Source organism: Kogia breviceps, chromosome 6 (genome assembly GCF_026419965.1).
Source record: "Kogia breviceps isolate mKogBre1 chromosome 6, mKogBre1 haplotype 1, whole genome shotgun sequence".
Classification (NCBI taxonomy): Eukaryota; Metazoa; Chordata; class Mammalia; order Artiodactyla; family Physeteridae; genus Kogia; species Kogia breviceps.
Window position 1 is genome coordinate 13,009,261 of NC_081315.1, and position 21,069 is coordinate 13,030,329.

Sequence of the window (21,069 nt, forward strand, 5' to 3'; positions counted from 1 at the left end):
AGCATATTCAATCAAAAGATATGCGGCTGCTCTGTGTTAGGAGGCATGGAAGATAATGAGTACATATTCTAGAAAGGGAAACAGACATTAATCAAGTAGCCACAGATAGTAGTAAATGATGGGTGCAGTGAAGGAAAAGTCTTGCACGTCCACAGGCAGTGACCAACACCATGGGACCGGAGCAGGAGGACAGGGGAACTTGGGAGCTCACTTTGTGCCCAGATATCTTCTCATTTAGAAGATGCTGCTGTAGTCTCCTTTTATGTTTACATGTACCTGGAAGTTCAGATTTAAGAAGAATTCCTTCTTCTAGGCATGACTATATTTTTTTCTTTCGAGATATCACGGTGCCCTGACGAGCTAGATCTTTCGGGAGGCAAATACCTACAGGGTTGGTTCCCTGAAGGTATCTGAATGGTACTCACGGACAAGCCAAGCGAGCGACTTTGAGGCTGTGATTACGTATGTGTGTGACGGCGCCACACATGCCCGGAAGGCACGATTTCTCAAGTGTATTCCTCAAAATTTTAGCTCCACGGGTTATTAACGTACGTTATTTGGGGAGCAAAACAAGGAAAGGGGAATCAAAGACTAATTTGGGAAATGCTGAATCAAACAGTCACACAGCTTTTCTTCTCCACAGGTCTTCTCAAAGCCTTTCATAGGCTGCCCTTTATCTTGTAAATTTCCAAAGAGGGCGTTTCTCAAAGTTGATGACCAGGGACCCTTTCTTTGCAGAAGCCCTCTGTACTAGGGTCCCTTGGAACACACTTCTGGAAATGCAAATGACTTTATCTGGATAGGGCCGGGATCAGGGTGAAATGTAATCTGTTAATATTCATAATCATTTTAGTAAGGTCAGTTAATCAAACTTACTGCCCTTTTTGAACAACACACTGAAAAGCAGCAGAACTTCAGACCAATCAATTTCATGAGAAAGACGTCCAAGTTGTGCTGGAGGCTCCAGTACGCCGTTGGTCCTGGAATGTCAGCAGGGGTCGCTAGGGGTGAGGCTGCGGGGATACCCAAAGGTAGGTGACAGGCACGTGTCAGAAAGAGAAAGACAGATATCATGATCTCTCCCATATGCGGAACCTAGAAAAAAAGATACAGAGGAACTTATTTACAAAACAGAAACAACTCACAGACTTAGAGAACGAACTTATGGTTACCAGGGGAAGGGGGCGGGGGGCATAGACTGGGAGTTGGGGGTTGACACGTACACACTGCTATATTTAAAACAGTTAATGAACAAGGACCTACTGTATAGCACAGGGAACTCTGCTCAATACTCCGTAATAACCTACATAGGAAAAAACTTTGAAAAAGAATAGATCCATGCATATGTATAAGTGAATCACTTTGCCGTGCACCTGAAACTAACACAACACTGTAAATCAGCTATACTCCAATATAAAATACAAGTTAAAAATAAAGACTAACTCTCCATCATAGCCCCTAGGGCTAGTATGACCCTCGTTTAACTCTGGTCGAATGTTGATTATCACTGAACTCATAGACACGTGGATGACATGAAACAGGTAAAGAAGGTAAATACATCACTGAAAGTGAGTTATTTACTCCTTCCAGATAGGCTTAGTTCTCCTCTGTAAAGTGTTAAGCAGTCTCTCCCGAAATAATCCAAGAGCCGGGGCAAGAGTGCAAATATGGCTCCACATAGCCTAAGCGTAACTGCATAAAACTGATAAATCAAGCTAAACATTGTTACCTAAATTATGTTCCGTCCTCTTCTCTTGACAAGCATACCTTCATGACCCCAAGGGGGCCAGGTTTGAGTGTCTAAGTGGTGACCAGCTAGGAGTTCTGCATGGACCCAGTGGGGCTGGGAGTCAGCCTGCCACCTCCGGCTCCGGGCACCCAGTGAGGGTCTCGCACACAGAGGTGTGCGCGCCTGAGCTCGCATGTCGACCTGTCCACACCCCCCAGGCCCCACCCCAGACACCTGCGTGTGCCCATGGCTGTGAGATCTGCTCTCGGAAATCATACACAGGGATAGGGTTTTATGAGTCCTGGCTGGGCAGGCGCTCTGAGCTGCCTGGCCAGGAAATCCTAGGGAACCATGGGCTGGTGCGGACTCTGGACAGGCTCATGACCTTGGCCCTGACCATTCTCGTTCTGTGAGAAGGGACGCAGCTGGGGGAGAGCCAGAACCAGGCAGGTCTGGTTAGGTAGAGCCCAAAGAGTGTTTGGAATTGAGAATAAAGCCTCGATGAAAATCATACGTTTTAAAAGCTGCAGTCTTTGCAGTTATCCCCAGACTCTGGGAGTGAATATAAAAGAAGGTATTTCTTATATGAATGTGACCACTTCTGAAAGCCTCTGGTCAACTTTTCTTCTTGTTCTCCAAGGTAACATTTCCCCTTTGGCATTAAAAGGAAACTAGATCAGTTGTGTGAAAAACCCAAAATGATGTACTTTATCAACTTCAAACCTGTCCCAAGGCTTTCTTCCACACTGTGTTAAATAATGGAAGTCTTTTTAATTGAATTTCTTTGCATGTAGCATATGCTGGGCGACATTAGGCCAGCATCTCGCTCTGAGCAGCAAAGCGTTCTTCATAAAAGCGTTAAGATCCGGAGCGTGGATCTGCACGTAGGGAAGGAACACAGAACTGCAGCAACTCGAAACCACATAAAAACAGTGCCTCTGAAATGTAATTGTAAAAACACGTTGCAAGAACCCGGGGTTGAGGGTAATATTTAGGATTATAGCATGGAACAAACAAACAAACACAAAAATAGAAGAGGTGGGGGAAGAAAAAAGGGAAGCAGGGAGGGAGGGATGTAAGAAAGGGGGGAGGAGGGCCTCGTGGCACAAGTCTGTCTAAAGAATGGCTGCAATAATGTTTTGTGTGCAGGCTAATCTATATATTCATTTCCCCTTGACACCCACCATCCTTTAGAGACAGGGTTATGAATGGCTGTGTTGTGGACTGAGGCAAGAACTGCGTCTGTAATAACACATGATTGTGTGCTTTGCCCCAAGGATCCTGGAGCTTCAGCAGAATGGTGACATGGACATCCTGAGGCACAAATGGTGGCCCAAGAACGGCCAGTGTGACCTGTACTCCTCAGTGGACACAAAGCAGAAAGGAGGTGCCCTGGACATCAAGAGCTTTGCAGGGGTTTTTTGTATCCTGGCTGCGGGGATCGTCCTCTCCTGCTTTATAGCCATGCTGGAGACGTGGTGGAACAAGAGGAAAGGCTCCAGGGTCCCATCAAAAGAGGTACTTGACTGAAAGCTTCAGCGCCATGTTGAGCCCACAAGTAGGCTGTGCTTCCAGGGAGGGTAATCACAGGCGAGGGGATAACGGACTGGGGGTGGTCTTGGTTTCTTCTTTCCTTGAAGAGTGAAGATGAATTTGTGAAATGTAAAAATTGGTAAGACCAATACCGATTTTCATTTTAAGACATCCCAGATCCGTGAAGGGGAGACGATCGTGTTTGAAAGACTGACAATTTCAGGAGCCATAATGGGCCTTGAAATTCTCCCAAATCTCAGGATAGACCTTAAGTCCATGATTCTTTTAAGGGCTGTGATACCCTTGACCAGTTCACAAAGATGCTTATCGTGTTAGCTCAAATAGTTGGTTAACTTATAGGTAAATTACTTGTGTCTCTGAGATGCGGCCTAAGAAATGCAGTGTTACAGTGAAATCATCAGAGTTTTCTCTTCACCCCCAGGGACTGCTTCCCTCTGTCTGTATGTAGACCTATAGAAGGGATCATATGTTTTTATAGCTCTGTAATGGCTCTAGGCTTAACAAATCCGTATGGTGGAATCATCTAGAATTCCATAGTCCTCCTTTTCTCATGAGTCAGCTTAACTCCAGGGCCATAGTAAACTTTTTCCAGAGCTTTGAAAGAATAATTTCAGAGTTACATACATCTTTTAAAGTGCCCCGTGCCTTATTTTCATCCAGAAAGAAAATGCGTGTTTCTCAGAGACTATCTGAAGTTTAAAAATAAACTGCTTGATTTATTTATCTTATTTCCATTGGACCAAAAGGGTGAAAAATTTTTTATGTAATGAAATCATATTCACCAAAGCTTCACAGATTGAAACGAAAACAACCTGAATTTGCCGAATGATTCGACTTTCTAGATAGTTACAGAGAACAGTTTTAGACTTTCTGTAACTAGACCTTGGGCAACTGATGCCTAAGCATATCCTGAGAGGATCTGCTTTACAGCACGAATAAAAATGCCTTCTCATTTGCATGTGAATTATTGCATGCTAATGTACTCTTTCAAACAGATTGTTTTCTAAAGTTGTCTGAGGATTCTTTCCTACCACCTTATATGCCAAATTGATCAGCACCATTTATAAGGAAAAGTTTGGCTTAGCGAAGATAAATCTTAGCTTCCTACCTGTCTGGGTGATCATACAGTCTAAATTAGTGGAGTATAAACGAAAAATTAACCAGGTTTTATTGTAGTGGGTTGTTTTTTAATGGAATAAACTCCTGGTATCCCTACTGACGTTGATTCAATGCAAAAGACCACATTAACGCAACATTATAGCCGAGGCTTCGTATTCTCAAAAATCTGGAAATTACGGACTCCCCAAACATTTTGAATTACTATATATGATATTAAATTTTTGCATTATTATATCTGTTGATGGATGACTATATTATAGTTGCTGTGGGAACCATGAAATTTTCTGTTTCAACCCTCTAACGTCTCAGTGATAATATTGCATTAACGGATATTTTTATTGGGCTTTGAAATGAGAAAGGAGAAGGAAAAAAAGTGACGCACATCAAAATATTTTTCGCTGCGGAGCACTAAAATTGCACAATGAAAAAAAATACATCCTCCGTTCTAATTCATAGCAGCTAATCCAGATCGTATGAACAAATATTTTCTCCTCTTATGATTAATAGATATTTTTAAATCCTCATAAATTTAATTTATTCAACTTGCTGATAAATAAGACTGAGGAAAAGGACAATTTTCTTTCCTGCCACTTTTATTTTTCAAATATTGAGCTTTAATGCTCACTTCTAGTGAAATCCTAAGGGATTTACGAATTAGTTTCAACTCCAGAAATCTTGGGGTTCACACTCTTTTTCTTCATTAAGCACCTTCTTACTAAGACTCTCTTAGTGTAGTTCAAAGCATCTTTGATTTAGAGGCCATTTAGCATTAACGTGGCCCTAAACTGAAGCTGTCACTCACACGTCGTGGCTTGAAGGGGTCTCTAAAGGTTCCCGTGCTGAGCTCACAACATTGCCTCATTCAGGTACTAGACAGCTTGAGTGTATGAAGTCCCTCAATCAGAAACTGATTCTCTTGTGTTGAATGTTGCTCTCTGTAAACGATCTCACATATTTCTAGCCTAAAGAGAAATAACACTTTTAACAGTCACTAACACTTTAGTGTGAACTAGCATATCATCGTATTGTATCAATCTCCAAGAATGGAAAGTTAAGGTTAGGAGCAAGTAGTGAAAGGAACAAAAACACAACTTGGAATGAGACACCCTGAAAAAGGAGGAAGCATGCATAAAGAAGAGGTGGGGAGGGGATGCGTGGCCCAAACCATACTTACTATGTGTATCATTTTGCCTGGGTCTGTCTCTGCTCTTGTAGAAGGCAATCACCCATCTACTGCCCCCATATTTTGTAGCTGCATGTGGCATATGCTCCTTTTAGAACTTTCATCGCAAGAAAAGTGTAGATAACCTTATCCCAGAATCCTATCGGTACCCCCCAGAACCTAGCACAGTGCCTGGCTCATATTAGGTGCTCAATAAATATTTGTTAAATGAATAAACCCCAAAGTTCAGTTCATTACCTATCATGTTTGCTGAACTACTTTTTTTTTTTTTTTTTAAACCATGAAGCTAGTACTGATGAGAACCTTATCTTCTTTTTCTTCATCTCCAGGATGACAAGGAAATTGACCTGGAGCACCTCCATAGACGTGTAAATAGCTTGTGCACAGACGACGACAGCCCCCATAAACAGTTTTCCACCTCGTCAATTGACTTGACCCCTCTGGACATTGACACTTTGCCAACACGACAAGCACTGGAGCAAATCAGTGATTTCAGGAACACTCATATTACCACAACAACCTTTATCCCAGAGCAGATCCAGACTCTTAGCCGTACACTGTCAGCTAAAGCTGCCTCTGGTTTCGCTTTTGGCAACGTGCCTGAGCACCGAACTGGCCCTTTTAGGCACAGGGCACCGAATGGGGGCTTTTTCAGGAGTCCTATAAAAACAATGTCATCTATTCCTTACCAACCAACTCCTTCCCTGGGGCTCAATCTGGGTAATGATCCAGACCGAGGCACCTCCATATGAGCGCCCAACAAAATCTCGTCACTGTTTCTTTGTAGGACTCCCTTTGCAAGGAGCGACTGTAATATTGTAGGACTAACATGGATGTAACATTTCTTTTTTTTAATCAGGAGTATTAGTAACAATTCTAGTTCTTTCTCTCTACCTTCTCCCTCCTCTCTCTCTCCTCTGTTTCTTTCTCTCTTTTCTTCCCTCTCCTCCTGGACGTTTCTCTCCACGCTTTTTCATTACTCAATTTACTCCCCCAGAAGGTAGTACGCTAGGATCCTATTATTCCGCTTTTCATATACTGTACTTCAAGTATAGGAAACGTGCACTGAGCATACTAACAGTATATGCAGGATTCATTTTACATAAAGGCCTCTTCTGTAACATTTCTCTCTTTTTAAAAATATAATTGCAATAACTTCAGTCTTTTTACATTCTTCTGCTGCATCCATACAATGCTCCACTGCTGTTGAGTGTCCTTTAACTGTGGGCCAAAGGCAACCCCTGCAGTGTTTATAGAATAATTTAAAGACCATTCAGGCCACATAATATGAGAATGCAATTTTGTAGGATTACAAAAAAGCCATTAATATGCCAGTCAAGACTACAGTTAAAACTACTCTTGCACTGCAACAGTGCATATGACCTTTATGTGATTGTACAGTATGAAAAGTTTTTTCTTATGTACAGTAAACTTTATCATATGGCAGCAGCCTCTATTGTGTTAATAAATAAATTAGTATCTCATATATACATATATATGCACCTATATAATGTGTATATATATTCAAAGGAGGCCATTGCTATTGCAATTCATTTAATAAAGCTTTAGTTTAAAACAAAAGTGTTGTATACAGGAACTATGTATAGTGCAGGGGGTCTTTTCAGTTAGAAAAGGCAGGTTGCTTTAATGTTATTCTGACTTGCATTGTTTGCCAACAGAGAATATTTTATACTTTTGTTATTAAAACATCCAGGGCGATTTAATATTTGTTCCTAGATGTAACTCATTTGAATAGATTTTTGCATTTGTTATTCAGCAGTGTATAAAGCTAACCTTGATAATTTTACGTTTAATTAATTATCTAAATGGAAAATGCTATTTGCTGAACCATGTCCACCACAGCACGGGGAGCTCTATACGAGTTTAAACGTAGATCATTGAAGGTTAATAAATTCTCTTCCAAAGCAGTAAGCCAATCAATACAGCTGTAGCTGAGGAGAGATGGGAGCCCTTAAGAAATATTGATGTGGCCTTAATTACTGTCATACATTATCCTAAAGAAGAAAATACAGCAACCTTACTGGGCTCTCAACTCCAGCCCCGTGTTTTGTTCAGTTCTATTTGGAGGAGTTATGTGTTTTTGACATTAGTGCCAAGTGTATAGAAGGATAACAACAAAAGCAGTGCCTCTTTGCGCACAACCCTTTTCAAGGTAGCCTTCTCACCTGTTGGAGATGTAGAATGAACTTCGCTTGTAATCCTTAAGTTAAAATGTGGGGCTTCCCTGGTGGCGCAGTGGTTGAGAATCCGCTTGCCGATGCAGGGGACACGGGTTCGTGCCCCGGTCCGGGAAGATCCCACATGCCGCGGAGCGGCTGGGCCCGTGAGCCATGGCCGCTGAGCCTGTGCGTCCAGAGCCTGCGCTCCACAATGGGAGAGGCCACAACAGTGAGAGGCCCGCGTACCACAAAAAAAAAAAAAAAAAAAAATGTGGTTAAGTGGGAAGCAAGAACTTATCCTGTGTCTTTACGCAGCCATACACTTATTTTAATCTAATTCATTCCGTGGCTAGGCTTGGTATAGGAATCAACCTTTGTGATTTGCTTTAGGAGAAATCAAAAAGTATATTCTTAAGGTATATTATACTTTGATGCTAATTCTGTTCTGGGGAGCATCTTGTCCTGTCACTGTTTTTGTACTAAATCTTCAAATATTGTCTACTGTGTAAGGCAGAAAGATTTCTTATCATGCAAAAACCATTTTGTTTCCAGGGTAACAAGTATCTAAGCGCATGCACAACTTGTTTTCCCTCGTAACATTCATGATCTCATTCACGACTCTGATTTGAAGACAAAAAGTCTTTTCAACAAGCTATATAGGGACATACCAGATGTTGCAGTGATTTTAGCTATCAACAAACTGTTAACCGTGTACAATATTTAAAATAGGCCTATTTTGATGTATTGCCTATTATACAGATACACAAACCACTTTTTGGAGGCCTCAGTTATGAGTGGCAGAGCTTTCTGTGTATAATTTGTCTAAATAATTTGTCTAATAAAAATGTTTTCTAAACTTGCTCTCATACCATTGAAGTCTTAACTATACAATTTGAAAATGCTTACTCTCTCACGGATAGAACTGACTTTTTATAAAAATTTATCTTGAATTAGTATTAAAGCATAAAACACATTAAGTTTTACTAGCAGAACGACGCCATAACGAGCGGCTCTCAAAAACAGTAGCAAGTGATGTTCTAAACCCGATGAAAGACTGCCTTTCCGCTACTTGAGACAATTTGAACCAACGATACGTCTGCTTTCCTTTGTGGATGTCTCTATGAGCACTTTTTGGGGAAAGATTTATCCTGTTTCATGTAAACAATGCGGCCATCATAATAATAGCAGGATGAGCGTTTGTTACATTTTTTAAAAAGAAAATGAAGGGTAATTATTAAACTTAGAATTGTGTATTAACAGTTGCTTTGCTGTTAGCGAAATATTCATCATGCTGAATCTATTAATCTGGAAATTAACTGACTCCAAGATTATTTCTAATAGAGTGTTATTTTCTGCATTTGAACAATATTTAATTCTTCTAGCATTTAACTCGCTCAATGAATATATATCTGAAAATATATTCAATTTAGATGAAAACTTCTGCTTTTCTATAATTCCATTAAAATGATTTTTAAATGTTGGATGGGAGGATGTATAGAGATCTAGACTATCATCTCCCTCCTTTTACAAGTAAGAGAACGTAAGATGCTAAGAAGCTGTGACTTGCCCAAATGTTTGACAATCTGAGACTTAACACTGAGTCTTTGTTTTTTTTTTACACTCTACCATGCTTCAGTCACATGCACGCAGGTCCCCATGGGCTGTGAATTCACTGTAGGGACGGCTCAAGTCCAATGCCTCCACCCACTTCTCTCCCGCCAAGTTTAGGCTGCAAATCTCTAGAACCTCCTTCCTCGTGGGGGACCAGTTGGAGCATCTGATTCAACTGCCCCTTTCACAGATGGGAAAGTGAACACCGCAGGCTACGTCAGGTCACAGCTAGTGGCAGAATTCAGGCCGTCCCGCCTGGCGCTACTTCCTTTAGCCCATTGTTTGCCCCGGCTCTCACCACTTACACCAACCTTGCTGCTTCAGAACAAGACAAACCCCTTATGTCCACGAACTAATTTATCCCAGCCAGAGGTCGAATTTATTCCACTGGCGGATCGTTAAGAGCACTGGTTTTCACTCTCCGCCACAGCAGAACTTACGCACAGCTTTGGTTTCATCACACATTAGAAAATTGTAAGAGCATCTTTCTTCCGCATACACATCAAGCTACAGGCAATTCGTTGTTTTCTCAGTTATGTTATTTTTCATCTCTTTCAGTTTGGGATCGGTTGTCAACTGAATAAATACTTTAAAAAATAGACTTTGCTGAATGGTACTTTGCTTCATCAATTAGAAAGAAAAAAGAGATGAGACAATCCACTTCTTATCCTACATAATACCTTCTAAGCCACACCACCGGATAACAAATTCTAACTATTCTACAATCAGAATTTTGGAATGGTGGAACACATTCTGGATTACGAATATAACAAATAAAGCAGGGCTAATAACTTTTGTGCTGGTAAACATAGGTTTTTAACCTTAAATACACATCTCATGATAATTGATAAAACACAGTGGGCTCACTAGAAATGGGCTTCCTTCTAGAGTGTTTTTATCTCTAAAAACAAATCCTTTATCCAGTCCATGTGGTCAGATATTAATAAATGGCTAGCAATTGTGACATTTTATAAAATCATTTCAACAAATGTTAGTCAACACCCTCTCACGAGGTAGCATATATGAGCTCCCGTGGGTGGAAATGACTTACCTGACATTGAAAAATGAGGAGATAAAGCTTTTTAGATTTGATAGATTTAATTCAGTTCCGTTAGTGTTTACTGAAAACCTATTATGGAAAGCCACGGTGCTAAGCAGTTACACATCACATAAATGAAGACATATATTTGGGAATGGGTCTGGATGTGTTCCACTTACCCAGGCCTTTCCTTGTCCCTCGGGACCTGCAGGATACAGAGACCACCTTACAGACTTCCTGAGGTGGCAGAATTAGTGACCCCGAAACAGTGCCATCCTCCTCGGGCCCGGACAGTCCAACTGACCGGCCCGGTCCATCTTGGTAGTTCTTAGGAGCTGACTGAGTCTGCCTTCTTAGATTCAGATTCCTTCCACAAACGAGACCTGAAAATTTCCCCAAATGCCAGAGCATGAGGCCAAATCTTCAAAAATGTGAAAATCACCCCCAGCCACAGGCAAACTGCTACCTAACCCCTCCTCATCCACACCTGCATGCGTCCACATCAGAATGACTCCTACCCTCAGGTGTCCACACCAGAATGATACACACCAGGTTCCCTCATCTTCTATCCCTGCAGGGCTCAGCAGTTGTGATGGGTAGAGCTACAGGGTTTCGAAACACTTACTTCCAAGGGACCGAACGCAGTAAGTCTTATTCAGGCTACTCTTCAACTTTCATAAACTTTTATTTGTTTTGCAAATAAGGGTCCTAGTTACCATTCCCACCATCTTAAGACGAGGATACGTGACCTAGGATCCCCATGAAAGTAAGGAGTTTTACAGGCTGCTCACCATGAGGACAGCTTCCAACCCACACACCCTTTCAGAAGAACAGAAGCCACGTGCTTTTGCTCTATTTTATGGAGCTGCACTGAGGCGTGCAGCAGCTACACCACCGAATGGTCCAGCCTGCCGCGGGGATAGAAACAGACTGAATGCGCTGCCTCTCATTTTCTCACCTGGCTTTTCCTCATCTCTGTTTTTTCAGTAGTGTTCATTTGTTTCCACGTAATATTAGTAACAAGGCAAAAATTGTTCAAGTCTGAGAAAATGTTTCGTATCTAGGACCAAGTGTCATCTTTTGACTGATTTTGCCCATTTCTGGAGTTTTTTCTAGTGGAGACGACAAACTGGCTGTTTCTTCTGCACACGTTACCTACGTTGTGCTGTAGACGTAGCCGTCTAGCCTTTGTGAGGGATGAGGGCCTTTTTTCCTTTTGGAGAAACTCTATCCAGTGCACCCTCAGAATTGGCAGCACGTTCCAAGTCTCAAACTATCTGTGATATGATAGAAAATTCACAAACTTTTTAAGACAACATTCATTTTCCTTAATTAAAAACTAATTAAGCTTTAATAGCAGCTGCTTTAGAAGGAGAAACAGATGTCACAAGATCAAAGTACAGTAAAATGTCAGAACCAGAGAATGGACAGAAAACACTGCTTTCGATAAATATTTTGCCTGCCACGAGATTTGAAATATAAGTAGGAGGCAAACTTTAATTTTTAAAGTTGTTATATTTTATTTTTAAATTGGTGCTACTGAAAAATTTTAGGAATCAAACAGCCTATATCTCTGGCTCTTTTAAATTTTTTAAAAATTAAACATCAGTATTGGACATCAGTAAACAAATTACAGTTTGCTTATTCACTGCACAAAGGGGCGGGCTTTGAGAATTATCCTAATATGTAATAAAAAAAGGTTCAATTTGCAAAAATTTAAGTTATATAAAATGTTTCAGAATCACAGCCTCTTCATGAGGCAGGAGGTACCTATAGCTATTTCATACTAGATAAATAAGGAGCCGATAGTCGATATTTAATTCCTCTTCAGAATTATATTAAAGTTGACTTTCAAGTTAATGCTAGCCCTCTATTAATATCCGTTTATATAAGTTGGCTATAAAACTTATTTTTAGAAGTCAAAGCACTGTAAAATTAAGTTGAAAATAAAGGTGTCACATGCCCAGCTGTCTAGTTTGACTTTTTCATTCTAAAAATAGTTATTAATACTTAACATGCTCAAATACTTCTATAGGTGATGTTGAAAAACACTTTGAACATTAGATGTAAGATGAAGTAGAGCTGCATCATATATCTAATTGACGTAATTGACATTAGATATCAACTGCAGAACTTTCGTTCACACTTAATTGTTTTTAATGAATATAATACTTCTTTCTAAGTGAACATATTGAGAATAAAATTAAAAAGAAGCAGTGCAGCAAGACAGACATGTAATGGGGCCTTCCAGATTCAATTCTGCATAGCTAAGCATTTTAAAACTTACTGCTCACTCTGATTTCTCCATGGAAATGTCATGGTAAAAATAACTGTGGGAGCAGTTCTCACACGTGTAGCCTCCAAAGCTTTTGGTGTGTCCAGTTAACATGGTAAGTCCTATAATACTGCCCAATCACCAACAAAGAATATATTTTAATTCCTTCCTGTTCATCATCACTAAATGAAGTTTTTAATTCTTCCTCCGTAATAATGATTTTGTGTCTCTTTTTAAAAAACGAGTATTAGTACATAGATATAAACTTTAGTAAGGCTGTGGAGAGAAAATTAGGGACAAAACAATCACACAAGATCAATCAGTCCGTTGACCAGCTCTACCTGAGCACCTACTATGAGCGAGGCGCCTAGGGCAGAGCTTTCCGAAGTAGCACGCCAAAGGCACACTCGTTGGCCAGCAAGCGTTCGGGGTGCTGAGTTACTGGTGCCCTCGTCAATCAGCGTGGTGGGGTGGGCCCCTGGGCTGGAGCTGTGCCCATGTTCTCTTCACGTACAGCCGGACTTTGCTAAGACAGCTTCCAAAGCTGGAGAGACAAAATATACACATTTGAAAAGCTGAATAAAGACTCATGGTTTCAGTAACATCGGAAGACAAGAGTATGAAATATTATGATACACAGTACCTTTAATTGTCAAATGAGTGCTATCGAGAAAATATTCTATTCTATTTTAAGAGAAGAAGAATGAGGCTGCATGGCTTGACATGGTTGCATGGAGTAAGAAGAAATTTAGCCTAATCATAGAGCAAAGGTCAGAAGAATGCACAAGGGCCTCCAAGTGGAGGGTGTGGTGCGATCAAAGCACAAGAACGGGAGAGAATGTTCAGAGGAGCAGTAACCCACGGTGTCTGGAATGTGGGTTTCATGTCAGGAAGTATCAGGAAGTAAAGCTCGGGGGAGACTGTGGGAAGCCTGTAGGCTGGCCTCAAGAGATTACACTATATCCGGTTCATTCATTCATTCATTCACGTATTCGACATATGTTCGCTGAGGTCCTGCCACGTGCAAGACACTATTCTAGGTGCTGGGGATACAACAGTAGACAAGACAGAAATCCCTGCCCTCGTGGCATTTACAATCAACTGGAGGAGGTAGACGAAAAGCAGGATAAATGACTAAAGTACGTCATCTATTGGATGATAAGTGCTGTAGAGGAAAACAAAGAGGAGAACCAGGAAGGCCAGAGTGAAAGTGGAGATTTGCTATTTGAAATAAGGTAGGTAGAGGAGGCCTCACTGAGAAGTTGACGTTTGACTGAAGCTGTAAAGGGAGTGAAGGGGTTTGCCACGTTGCTCTCTGGGGAAAGAACATTCCAGACTTTGGGAACAGCTCGTACAAGGGCTCTCGGGTGGGAGTGTGCTGGGCAGGTTTGAAGAGTGGCAGGAAAATCAGTGTAGCTGAACCAGGTGAGTGATGGAGAGAGGCTAGGACGAGAGCTCCGAAGGTAACACAGAGCCCACTTATAAGGCTTTACAGGATGCTGTGGGGATTTGGGCTTTTATTCTGCAAGAGACGGGAAACCATTGGAATGTTTGGAGCAAAGCAGAATGCTTGTTACTAATCTAACAGGTTGATTACAAAGCTAGATGTAAATCAGTCTTGGGATCAAAGTGCTGCCACCTTCCCACCCTCCCTTGGGCCTAAATGTTTGCCCCATTTTGAGTGTTACGGGAGAGAGGCATGTGGTGCCTATTTCCGGCCACGCCTCCTTTGGAATTTCAGCGCCTGAACCGTCAGCTGGAGGTCACAGAGGGTCATGACCTTGGCGTGTTGGAGGTTTCCATCGTGGGTGCTGGGGAACCACTGAAGATTTTCACTGAAGGAGAAACAGGCTCCTAAAGAGGTGGTTTAAAAAGATTAAGCTGGTAGTAATTCATGGAGTGGAACGGAAAAGAGACCAATTAAAGCACGTGTGCAACCGTTCAGGTATGAGCTGAACTCTGTGGTCGCCCAAAAAAGGATGGACGGTGCAGATGGTGGATACATTCTGAAGGAAGAATCGAGAGAACGTAAGGATTAACTGAAGAAAGAGTAGAAAAGAGAAAAATAAATCAAATATGACTGATTTTTCAAATTTAGATGCGAGAAAAGTGGAATAAAATTTACCGAAAAGCGCTGAAGTCAGAAGAATATTCTTCTTCTTTTGTTAATCTTCATTTTTTCTTAAGCTGGGAGGTTGAAGTAGAAGACATCATAGATTTGAGAACGGTTTGTTTGCTCTCCTTCAGGTGAAGCTTGAATGCTGGGTTCTTTTTTTTTTTTTTTTTTCCTTAAGCTTTGGGCCTCTCACTGTTGTGGCCTCTCCTGTTGCGGAGCGCAGGCTCAGCGGCCACGGCTCACGGGCCCAGCCACTCCACTGCACGTGGGATCCTCACGGACCGGGGCTCGAACCCGTGCCCCCTGCATTGGCAGGCAGACTCTCAACCACTGCGCCACCAGGGAAGTCCTGAATGCTGGGTTCTTAACAGGTGGAGGGCACCTGAGGGATCCTGTAGAGTCCATGGCTTTTTACCTGGGCTACCCAGGTTCCTCAGGGTTTTCCTCAGGATTTCTGGGGATGCGGCCCTCTGGGCTTCAGTCAGAGCCCTCTGCTTTGATCTCTTCACATGTTCGACTTCCGATGGTTATTTCCCTCAGCTTCCGAATGACGCATTACTGACAGATGACCAAGACCTCAACTCGGATGTTTTCTGAGGCAACCCACTGTAGCATTCAACTATTTTAATTGCCTAATTGTTAGATTATTCTTCTTACAGTTGATCTTTGGATAGTGTCAAAAGTTGCCCCCTATCGGTTCTTTGAAATGCTACAGAACAAGCTTCATCCCTTTTTCTCACATGACATTTATCATGTTGTCCACACGGTGAATACCCAAAATTGACCAAACTCTGATACACTGACAGGGACTCAAATACCATAATGGCAGCTTGACATAGACCCAATATCTCCAAAGTCCTAAAGGGAGAAAGACCTGGAGCAAAGTTCCCTCGCGTTAGGCTGGCTAGAACAACCATGGAGCAGACATACCTGAACAGAAATCCAAACATAATGTTCTAAATACAGGCTTGTCTTATAAAAATAACAAACTAAAATTAGCCCAAACATCACAAACACCTGCTCTGTGAAACACCTGCCAGTACACTTGGCACCACAAGTCAAATCAAATACTTGTGGAACCGACTGTGCTTGGTTCCCCTAATTGCTGTGTGCTTTTAGTTCTATTTCAAGAGCGTTCAGAAAGCATCGCTAACACAGTTAAGTGAACTATAAGAGAATAAAAATTTAGGTGTGAAATACTCATCACCAATCCTATACTTTTTGCGTGTTAAAAAGAAAAAAAAAAGGCGAGTTTTCACCAAGCAGGTGCCATCAAAAATTTTGTTCAAGATGTTGTCTGCCAGCGTTAACTATCTCTCAACACCGAGGTTATGATAATGGCTCACTTTTAAGAGGTCAAAGGTGATTTCCCAAGTCTAAGGAAAAAAATGCCTTTTATCAAATACAAAACCAGAAATCGGTAGTATGTGCCTTTATAAATTTAGAATAACTCTGGTAAAACCTGTTGTTCAAATTGTTTGAGAATATAATTCTTTGCAATTTACTCTTGCTCCAGTCTCATTTTAAAAATATAAGCCATAAATCACACACACATGTATACAATAATCTTTCTTTCCTCGAAAAGGAAATAGTACACATATTGCGTACACAGGTTGTATTAAACATCTACACAGTGTAAGGATTTCAAGGTAGTCTGCAGAGGCACATTTTCGGAATCACAGTAAATAAACTACATGGCCTATATCTTCGGCTAGAATTATTTCAAATGCGGGGAAATTTAATCCATGCTCATCTCAAAATTAAGTTGCCAATTTCTGCCACAATTCCTATCCTTTGCGGGCCAATATTTACGTTCTCCTAAGCATAGCACCCATGGGCAGGGAGGGCATGGCCGACCCCATGCCAGGCACAGGGCTGGGCTCTGTACACGTGTTTCACTCTATTCTCATAATATCTCTGCAAATTTGCTATTGCAGATGCTAACTGAACAGTTTAAAAACAAAACGAACGAAACAAAATCTAAAACTCTGAAAAGTCAAGTAATTTGGCCAAGAACAAACAGTTAGTCAGTGACCCAACCAGAATTCAAACCCACATCTCTCTGACTCGGAAACTCATGCCCTTCTACCACGACGGACTGCTCCTGGGATCAAAGAGAGATGGGAGGGAGGGGGCCATTTTCTGGTCCCTCGGGGCTGCAAGAGGCTTTGTACCCTACGGGGCGCCATAAAAATCAACTGGTCCTCACTAGCTGATATACTTGTGATACAGACATTTCAAGCAGTAAATAAAACATTCATAAAAGATGAGTATAAATAATGCATGCAGCATAGTTGCCTAGAAAACGTAAACAGATGCCAAGAGAAACCCTGCAAAATTAGCATCTCCACCAGAGTCTGTGCAAATACCAGCCAACCTGTCCAATCTTCTGCTTGCCCTCTTTATCTCTGCTAATGGTGTCAGCGAACTTTCCGGTCTCCTTCCCCTCTTTCTTAGAATTCCTTAAGTGGAAACATTAGAAAAACAAACCCCTATTGAGTCGGCTTATATAATGCTCCACTACCTGACCCCCTCTTTTCCAGCCCTACAGCGACTAGACAAGTTTAGGTACACGTTAGCCTCTGTCTGGAAACACTACACTAGGTCTTCCAAGTGCTGCTCTTTTCCAGCTCGCCTCCCTCCTACCCACCTTACCAGGTAATCTTACTAAGTGATTTTTCAAGTCAGGTAGCTCCATGATTTAATTTTTTCATGGTATTTTTATGGCCCACTAACCCAAGGCCAAGCACAGTCGCCAAGAATCTCTTCAAGCAGGAAGCACTAAGGCAGGCTTCACAAAGAAGCAATATTTGAGCCAAAGAGGTAGGATTTTGACAATTAGAGATATGAATGTAGGCTGTAAAAGGAATGTGCAAAGATGAAATGGGAAAATACACTTGACAAGTATTGGACCGGGAATAAGACTATTTGGCTTGAAAGGCGGGGGCGGGGGGGTTATGGAGACAAACAGAAGATAAGGTGGTTGGTTGATACATTCAACAATTATATTCTGAGAGTTCATTATATATATGACAAGATGTTATGTACTGCAGTGCGTATACACATGCAAGACTCCCAAAGCTATTACGAAGAGATGTCATGTGTATGTGTAACTGCCACATAAGGCAGCGTATAATGTGTTCCATCACAATGATACAACTTATTATAGGAATTCAGAGAAGGGAGAGAAGATTCTCCCCTAGAAAGCTTTTTATTGAAATACAGTGATTTTAAATTATATACTATAAGTACTTAAAAATAGTCCAGCATGTTTTGTGAATTCAGAAAAAGGCAAGGGCTTCCCTGGTGGCGCAGTGGTTGAGAGTCCGCCTGCCGATGCGGGGGACACGGGTTCGTGCCCCGGTCCGGGAGGATCCCACGTGCCGTGGAGCGGCTGGGCCCGTGAGCCATGGCCGCTGAGCCTGCGCGTCCGGAGCCTGTGCTCCGCAACGGGAGAGGCCACAACAGTGAGAGGCCCGCGTACCGCAAAAAAAATAAAAAAATTTTTTAAAAAAAGAAAAAAAAAAAGAAAAAGGCAAGATCTTTTCTCAACAGGGTGATAAAATGTCTTGGTGGAGAAGACAGTTTTGGAACTGGGCTTCAAAAAGAGTATAATTTCTACAAATATAAAGTAGAGAAAGACATTCTTAGGTAAAAGGAAAGATATAATCCAGCTCACAGAGAAGGAAAGCACAAGATGCATTTGAGAAAGATCCAACACATGGCCCATGAAGATCACTAAGGACTTAAGACCACAAAGCTATAAACATCAAAGCCAACTACCGACCTAATGTTTGAGTCTCACCCCATTTACAATCTATTCCATTTTGGAACGTCTGGTAATATTAGAAATATGACGGTGTTTACAGTCTACTGGGGAAAACAGACAATTTAACAGGCAGTGACAATAAATTGCAGTAAGTGCTGTCGTAATGGAAATGCAAGGTGATTCGCAAACCCCGAGCTGGGATGGGAAAGCTCCCCTGCTGGGATTCCGAGCTAGACCCACAGGAAAACTGAGAGTCAACCAGGCAGAGGAGATCAGGGTCGTTTACACCAGGTGACCAGCATAGACGCAGACTTGAAGCCAGAGGGCAAGATTAGTTCCCGGGACTGAAAGAAGTAGCCTGATCTAGAACTTAGAGGGAAAGGAGAACATCAAGAGAATAAAAATGAAGAGGTAGGGAGCCACTTTAAAGAATTTGTATTTTTTAAGGAATAAAATTCTGCGCAACGCAAGGGAGCCATGAAAGTGTTTAGAGTGGAGCAGTGACCCGATCATATTTTTATTTCAAAAATCACTTGAGCTGCCCTAGGAGAAAGTTTTGGAGTCGGACAAGATCTGAGAAAGGTGCACCAGTTAGGAAGCTCAAGTGGCCATCAAGGTAGAGTCCTAGGGTCTGGTAGTAGCAGCAGGGAAAGATGGAGGTGGAAAGAGTCTAGAGAGAGTTGTGGCAGAAATGGGCCTGGGTGAGGGCTTAAGGTATTTTTTGAAGTATTTCGTGTAAGTGAAATCGTGAGACGTAACAAAATCATCCAAGGAGTAAGAGGGTCTGGTTAGCAGAAGATAAGATCTGGGCATAGAACCCCGAGGAAGACGAACATTTGATGAAAAGACGGAAGGGAGTACTAGCTAAACGATCAAGGAAGAGCACTGCAAGAGCGAGCAGCCTCAGAAGTCATTGGAAGACAGTGTTTCGTAGAGAGCGGTCAATATCGTCAAGTGCCACCCCAAGAAGGAAAAGCGTCCAATAGAATTAGTAACCTGAAGGGCCTCCCAATCTTGGCGAGAAAAGTGCTCAGGAGAACGGAGAGGCCGAAAGCAGACCGCGGTCGGAGGAAGAGTAAGTAGAAGGGCGTATACACTGTTCTTCCAAGGAATATGGTCATGAAAGAGAGGAGAAAAGTGGAGCTGTACCCAGGGCAGAGAGTAGGATCCAAGGGGGGGTGTCTGTTCCCAGGACAGGAGAGACACATTTAAATGCAAGAGGAAGGAACCAGGAGTGAGGTCAACGTTGAGGGTACAGTAGCAAGTGGGGTATTCAAAAGGCAAAAAGGAATGGGCCCCAGGCCATGATTCGTTTGCAGCGGGAGAGGGGGTACGTATTTGACTGTAACTGCACGACAGGGTGAAAGGATGAGTCTGAATGCAACTAAACGTCTTGTTCAATAGCAGGAGGAGAACCCTATTGGAGTCTAGTTTTCATAGGATAGAGAAAGCAAATCATTGTGAGGGTCGCGTGTCAGAGATTTTAGGCGAGTAGGGAATGGAGAGCTCGCTAGAGCAACACAGTTGGACTGGTGTACAGCTTTGAGGGCTCAGCCGAGGCTGCAGGCCGCGATAAGTTCTGTTCAGTTGTAAGGGGTTTTTTTTGGATCATTCTCAGCAGCTTCTGTTTAGCCATAGGAAGACAGAGTTGGATTTAATTAACCACAGCTGCAGATTTCACCTAGTTATGAATCAACAGCAGAGCAAAGACTCAATGTTACTGAAAAAAAGCTCATCTTCATGGGGTGTGTCCCAGTGGTCTAAGAAGTATAGAAGGAGGCCATATGAATTGGGGTAAATAATGCTACTTGCTATAAAAAATACCTCCCCCCAATCTCAGTGGCCTAAATGTAATAGATTATTTTTCACTCCTATAAAGACCAGGAGGGGGCTGTCTTCCCATCTGCTGCTTTAGGACCGGGTTTGCGTCTCTCCAGTGGCTCTCATGCCCCAGGACTTTGGAGCCTCCCACGGACCTCCTGCATCCGGCTTGCAGAACAAGTAGGGAGAGAACACGGGGGATTGTGGGAGTTTTAAGGCACCGGTTCTAGAAGTTACACTCATCACGTCCACTCACAACCCACTGGCTTATCACAGGGCCACATGGAAACAGTTCTGCTAAGCTTCTGCCCTCACTGCCACAGAGGGACAGAGTCAAGTTGGGAGGCTTTGTAGTCTTGAGGCTAAGCAAGACAAAAAGCAGTCCGAGTGAAAATGAAAGCACATGGATTTTTCTGAGAAAAGAAATAGAATTCGGTGAAGACTTAGATCAAGGATGATAAAACAAGGTTCCGTCTAAAGCACAACATTAACAAGAATTATGAGGTTAAAATCTAGCGTCAGTGAGACCTACCCAAACCATCCTACTTAAAGTTATGACCGGGCTTACCTGGTGGCGCAGTGGTTGAGAGTCCGCCTGCCGATGCGGGGGACGCGGGGTTCGTGCTCCGGTCCGGGAGGATCCCACGTGCCGCGGAGCGGCTGGGCCCGTGAG

The 21,069-nt window shown here is 42.3% G+C and overlaps 1 protein-coding gene across 3 annotated transcripts in view; it reads left to right on the plus strand.

The window, feature by feature from the left end:
- Window positions 1–21,069, plus strand: part of GRID2 (glutamate ionotropic receptor delta type subunit 2) — a 1,382,159-nt gene that overhangs the window by 1,340,049 nt on the left and 21,041 nt on the right. For 2 of the 3 annotated variants that reach the window (XM_067035515.1, XM_067035516.1), the window contains exon 15: window positions 3,007–3,247. In XM_067035515.1, coding sequence (XP_066891616.1) covers window positions 3,007–3,247 — 241 coding nt within the window. Of the gene's footprint in view, window positions 1–3,006; window positions 3,248–5,914; window positions 8,015–21,069 lie in introns of those variants that run through there. The other variant, XM_059066448.2, reaches the window with a different exon arrangement.